The following is a 6,733-nucleotide window of genomic DNA, read 5'->3' as shown; positions in this document are numbered from 1 at the left end:
GGGATTATATTCTCATCGGAATTATCCGGCTGTTGTCGTGTTTGTATATGTGCATGACAACAGGTGGGACATGATCAGGGTCGAGGAGATGAGGTGAGATCGTGATTAGAGTGGAGACTACGGATTTTGATGTCGATGTAAATAGGGTTGGAACACTTGACAGTTAGTTGTTGAACCTTAGTTTAAATGGATGTTTGTTGTACAAGACTTGTACCTTTATACTGAGATGTATATGAGATTGATTTCACTACGTTCCGCATTTAAAGAAAAAATTTTACGACCCAAATTACTTGATTAGTAAATTGATCCTAATGATGATTAAGAATTGAATTAGCATCCGGGTCCCCACAAAAACTTATTTGAATGATTGCACTGTTAGGTATGACTCACGAAGAACAAATTAATTCAATTAGAATTGATCACCCATGGAGAAGGCTCTTTCAACATCTTTTATTTTATTTTTTATCATACAATGTGTAAAAGTAATATTAATATTATTTATTTCTTAGTCGTTGTTAGTTTTTTTTTTTTATCAGGTCATTAAGTTAGTTTTTCTTCCAGCCTACTTTGATTTTCAGACCAAGTACATATCTATTTTTTTTTTCGATTTAAAAACTTTTAAATCAAGCAATATATAAAAGTAATATTAATAATTTTCACTACTAAAAACGATCGTGCTGGTATTTACATCTTCAATGTCATAAGTTATTTTATGAATTTCATATTAATATGACATATAATATATGTACATATATATATACATATATATATATATATATCATCGAATTATAAATTTTTCCTTCGATAAAAAATTATAATTTTTGAATTTAAAATCGTGTGCATGTATCTGAAGATGCAGAATTCTTGAAAAACGACATCGTCATCGACGGGGATTACAACCTGATTCTCAAGAAAACTCCTTGAAGAATCCCCTCAAATGAATTATAGTAGTTCACATGATGAATGATGACGATGAGGAAGGAACCCGATGACATCAACTTTAAGATATTACGTGTACAAATTGAAAATTATACTCCAAAATAAAGCATAAAATTACGAATGAATTTTTGTTTTCGCTAAAAAAATACATTTTCTTATAATTTTTAATGAATATTATGTTTTAATTCATCCCCAACTCTCTTATTTCTTCAAGGCTCCTTTAAAGTACTGCTGCTAAACAGATCTGTTGGATTTAGTTATCAAGAATAGGAAATAAAATAGCCAATATTCGACTATTTCTCTAATATCTGTAAGGATACACAATTCCACTGCAGGTGCTTTTCAAATATACGAACCAGAGTTAATTTAAAAAGAAACACGAAAAATAAAAATATATATATATCATTGCGAAAAATGGAGTCCAATAATTCTCAAGAGTCTAAACTAAAACCATAAAAGAACAGCAGCCTATCAGTGGGATACTTGATCCCACAGGCATAACTCATATGAACATCAACCGACGTCCAATTCAATGGTTTATCTCTTACAGCCGCCCTATATTTGTTTTCGAACATCGGCAGACAACATAAAAGACATCAATTAGCTCTTTCTATAACGTCATTCAGATTTTGAGCATAATCTACGGCAGTCCGATACTTCCTCACCATAACAGGGGAATACCACGGCAGTAAAAAGGGCTAATTTACGCGCAAAAAGAAAGACCAGCTTTCTATTCAGCATTTAATTTGATTGAAAACTATAACATGAACGGATTAATTCCATAAATCATATTACTCAGCGCATAACTCAATGAGGGAGAGCCAGTCCAATGCGTCTATAAACATATTGAAACGTTTGGCCACCATTCCTCTCAACTTTCTGCCCTTCCTCAGTTGCAGTGCTCAAGAGCTTTACAACCGGATCATTTTGGAGCTCATCCTCAGCAAGAGGCTTGAATAACGGGTGACTCTCCAAACATGACTTCATCCACAAACCAAGCTCCTCGACATCAGTTATTGTGTATATAATCCCACCGACTCTAAGAACATATGCATACTCATCGAGTAAATGTGGACTGATTACCCTGCGCCTGTGATTTTTCTCTTTAAAATGAGGATCCGGAAACAAAAAGAACATCTTGGTGAGCTGTCCTTTCTCAAAGTAATTGGGAATGTACTTCATGGAATTAGTCCGAACCACAGACACATTCTCATACTGGCCTGGATTAGCGGCCCTCAATGCTAATATTCTTTCCTTCACATACTCCGTCACCTTGTCCCTCAATTCCATCCCAATCATAAACGTACAAGGAAAAAGAGTTGCGAGGCTAATTAATAGCCCGCCAAATCCACAACCAATGTCTGCAAATTCAATCTTTTTTGAACCATCGTACATGGGGTAATGGAGGTTGTAGTCAACCTGACTGGGGGATATTGGGACAGGGAAATGAGAATCACTCAAAGGATTGCTATGAGCGCGAGCTCGATAAAATCGCTTCCGAGGCAGTCCTGTTGTCTTACTATGAGTAGGGTTTGATACGCATTCATGCTCCAACATTTTCAGGCCACCGGTTTTCCCTCTGTCAATTGCATCCCAATCGAATCAAAATCAAAATACCATATATTTGCAACAGAAATTCATAACGTTCATCCAGCCAAAACAAAGTACAATAGCTTGAATTGCATAGCGCAAACTATAGGCTGTTAGTTATACATCACAGATGGTAACTTAATTCGACAGCAAAGAAGTTTCACAAACAATACTACAGTAATTTAGCAAACCATTAGTGTCATATCACAGCCACATTTTAATTCTTCATATTGAGGTCATATTCTATTCATTTGCATACATTTTCACGTGTAGAGACTGCATAAAATATTTTAGATTTCCCTACAAGAATTTGTGTATTTTGCCAACACAAGTGTTTTCTGACTCCAAAAGATACTGACTTTGGTTTTAAAAAAAAAAATAAAAATCAATTTCAGGTGACTCCCTTTGGGGAATGCTTCTAATTTCTCAATTTCTAGAATGATTTATTTATGATATACATATATTTTATGTATGATGATATATATACGCAATTTGTTAGTTTTAACAATTTCATAAACACAGATAACATGATATCCCAAAAAAATCCTCCTCATTTAACATAACTTAGTTACATCCGAAGCTATGAAAACTTGAAAAATTAATAATTCAACAATATAATTCCAGAACATTCATCTCTTCAAAATATTTCGAAATAGCTTCATAGCAACAGCACAACACCGTGTGTTGCACATTAGGGATCAAAGTAGGTACCTCGATATAATCAAAGTTAGTACCTTTCCTTAGCAGGGTGAACCCATTTCGCAGAAATTAATTTCAATAAAATCTAATTAGGAGGTTGAAATTTTCGTTTGAAGGCTTTAGACTAAAAATAAATAAGAAAATCAACGAACGAAAACTTAAGGTTGTGATATAAGCAAAGGGATTTAAGGAAAATAAAAAAAGAACACGGAGAATTGAGAAATTGCAAACCTTTATGGCGACAGAGAGCAGAGGTAAGAGGAGAGAACAAGAAAGTGCAACGATTTGTGCCCTAATTTGGAATGTTTGAATCAGGTGGCCCGCATCTTTTAATTGGGCTCTTAAGCCCGTTAAATACACAATACATTAGGATCTGTACATATGGCTCGGGGTGTGACCGACCAAACCGAATTATTTATAAAAATCGGTTCGGTTAATTCGAAAGTTCGGTTTTGAAAATTTAAAAAATCGGTTAATTCGGTTCGGTTTCGATTTTAATTTGAAAAATTCGGTTAAACCGAATTAACCGAATTAGTATATATATTAATTTAAATTGTATATGAGCATTAAAAATACATTAGAAAGAAACTCAACTTGTCATGCATTAGAAAGGAGTTTATTCATCTAATGATTTTATCTTCAATATTTTTATTTGTTATTGATATTTTTTGTTCAATGTTTCTAGTTATTTATAAGCTCTCCATTGTTTTTTTTTATGTGTTAAAATTCGCATATTTCAAAAAATATCGGTTATTTCGGTCGGAAACCGAAATAACCGATTTGAAAATCGGTTCGGTTATTTCGGTTTTTACGAATATTTTGATCGGTTCGGTTATTCGAAAATGAAATCGGTTAAATCGGTTATAGGTCTATTCGGTTCGGTCGGTAACCGAATAGACCGATTGCACACCCCTACATATGGCATTACGGAATTAGTAATTGACCTCCAAAGTTATACCTGGCTGAAGGGTATAAATAAATCGAATCGGATTACGAAATTTTTTTAATTGACTCGAAAAATATTTTATTCGTATACAAATTAATCGAACTCGAGTATGACTTGAGCCAAATTATAGTGTTCGATAATTCGCGAACATTGATATTTTATTAATATAATATAAATAAATATTAAATAAATAAATTTCAAGCATTTAAAAAATCAAACAATATCCCAATATATATAATCTGAATTTTCGAAATAGATATTAACTAAATTCCGAAAAATTCATCGATATCTCCAATCGGCTCAAAGTTCCACATCGCAACTTTATTTCCTTATATTTGTGGATTTGGCAATGCAGAGCTGTGTGCTATGCGACGAGTCAACATGAGGGGTTGTACAAATTCGAGTGTCAAAAAGTCATGTTGTTAGGCCCATAAGTCTGAAGTTGGGTGTGTCTTACTGCTATCTCATGTTACTTAAATATTAGTTTATCTTTTTTTTCTGTCGCTAACACTATCCTCAGTAGATATCAGTCTTACCAATTAAGATACGACGTTCCTCTTTTACGGCTAACCCAGCTAACCAGATCATACAATGTAGAAAGTAACATATTAATGCACGAAGCTTCTCAAGAAATTACTCATCCCAATACTTGTGAAACGAATTTAGCAGCCCAGGTAACACGAATTTTACAACTCGAGATACTAGAATTGTTCCACCCATATTACCTCAAAAAACTAGTAAAAATATTTTCTAAGTGCAGAAAGAGCTTGCTTGTTAGATTAATCCACTTCATCTAGTCAAACTCTAACCACCGAAACTCCTACTAACTCCATAAAAATATCATTATATGATTAGAAATAAGTTTCTGAAAATTACACAATAATTCACTATCATATCATCTCGATGTTTAAAATTCGAATTTTTAGAAAGATACAAAAATGATCGACATTTACAATTGATTCAGTATTCCTCAATATTGTATATAACTTGTCCATTAAATATGCGACATTTTCAATTATAGAATTTTTTAATTCGATCCTTAATTTTACTATCAGCCGGCATACATGCAGAGAATGTCACGTGTCTTTGTCTTTTTCTGAATTACAGNTCACTGCAAGTCATTCTTGCTATTTCCCGAAACTTAATAACTCTATTTCGTCGTAGTTTTATTTCTTTTGTTTTAAACAATTGAATGAAATGTTGATTACGAAAGTGATCAAGAGAATGCCTTTATTGGTTTTGGCTTCTTAAGGTAGAACCCTATTAGTGAAGGCATTACTATAGCTTGAGAGTTGGTTTGCTTGATATGATCATTTTTTGTCCGAGAATCACTTGTCATCCATTTACTGTGATACTCACGGGAAATTTCGTGTCCGATCCCAACGAGCGTCACTAGTTCAGACGTGGGCTTTAAGATCACCCTGAGACTGAAATCAAGAAAAAGACCGTTAGAAGGGGGCCAGGAGGGTGTCCTGGCGTAGCCCCTCCGACGCTCAAGTCAGAGACTGAGGATATATGGGGGGAGCAGCTAAGGGCGCTGCTGAAAACAATATAGTGAATAATTCAACTGAACGCTCAAACCTGGTATTTATAGGGGGATGCCTGGGCTCGTCATGGGCCCTTCACCTGTGGGCCCTAGATATGGGCCGGATCTCGATGGGCTCATCCATGGGGTATCACCAGTCTCCCCCTCCCGAGTCGAACTGAATCGTAGGTTCAAAGTTCGATTAACTGTGTTGTCCTCGGTTTATCGGCGATGAGGACGTACCATGCCAGAAAAATTAATTTCGTTTGTCGTTAACGAACGATGTTACCACTGCGAAAATTACGGGGATCGACCTGCCCGGTCAGGTCGCGGGGATCGACCTGCCCGGTCAGGTCGTGGGGGTTTGGGGGCAACGCCCCCAAAAGCTCTTCAGAAGATTTGGAGACAAATCAAATCGTGATCTTGTACTGAAAAGAAAGATATCAAACCGCAATCCTGTTCTGAAAGGAAAGATTTGGTTCGTGTTTCCCCTATAAATACTGGTCACCCCCTTATTTCATTCTCACTTCTCCCCTACTCAATTTCCTCGCAATTCATTCATTAGCTCTCCCCAGCCTGCGCAAGCCACCACACCACACCATCAAGCACGCCGCGTCCGAGCTGCTCTCGCTGCGCCCGAGCCCACGCTCGCCCTCGCGCACCACAGCTCGCCTAGCCGCAGCGCGCCCCTGTGCACACGCTCGCCTTCGCGCGCCCAGGCTTGCCCCACCGCAGCGCGCCCCTGTGCACCCAATCGCCTTCGCGCGCCCAGGCTCGCCCCGCCGCAGCGCGCCCCTGCGCCCAAGCTCGCCCCGCCGCAGCGCCCGCGCTCGCCCCAGCCGCGCGCACGCTCGCCGCTCCGTAGTGCGCCCCAGCGTTCACACCCGCGCGCACGCTCGCCCTTGCCGCAGCGCGCACACGCTCTCCTCGCCGCAGCGCCCGTGCTCGCCCCTGCCGTGGGCACGCTCGCCCTCGCCGCAGCGTGCACACGCTCGCCTCGCCCCTGCCGCGCCTGCGCTCGCCCCTGCCGCGCC

General features: G+C 38.2%; 1 protein-coding gene across 2 annotated transcripts; it reads right to left on the bottom strand.

The window, feature by feature from the left end:
- Positions 1 to 1,323: 1,323 nt before the first annotated feature.
- LOC140989001 (tRNA (guanine-N(7)-)-methyltransferase) lies at positions 1,324 to 3,583 on the bottom strand. Of its 2 annotated transcripts, none has more exons than XM_073458152.1 (2): positions 3,460 to 3,583; positions 1,324 to 2,518 (listed from the first exon to the last, which is right to left on the bottom strand). In XM_073458152.1, the coding sequence occupies exon 2, from the start codon at positions 2,494 to 2,496 to the stop codon at positions 1,747 to 1,749; it is 750 nt and encodes a 249-aa protein (XP_073314253.1). In that variant the 5' UTR covers positions 2,497 to 2,518; positions 3,460 to 3,583; the 3' UTR covers positions 1,324 to 1,746. The 2 variants fall into 2 exon arrangements, with proteins under 2 accessions (XP_073314253.1, XP_073314254.1); XM_073458153.1 differs by lacking the exon at positions 3,460 to 3,583 and adding an exon at positions 3,241 to 3,446.
- Positions 3,584 to 6,733: the final 3,150 nt, after the last annotated feature.

Source organism: Primulina huaijiensis, chromosome 11, assembly GCF_012295235.1.
Source record: "Primulina huaijiensis isolate GDHJ02 chromosome 11, ASM1229523v2, whole genome shotgun sequence".
Taxonomy (NCBI): domain Eukaryota; kingdom Viridiplantae; phylum Streptophyta; class Magnoliopsida; order Lamiales; family Gesneriaceae; genus Primulina; species Primulina huaijiensis.
Note: the sequence above shows the minus strand (reverse complement) of the source record. Positions and strands in the feature narration are given on the sequence as shown.

Bases quoted from the DNA above. Each gene is read 5' to 3' on its own strand.
- LOC140989001 (XM_073458152.1), bottom strand. From the start codon at position 2,496: ATGTTGGAGCATGAATGCGTATCAAACCCTACTCATAGTAAGACAACA.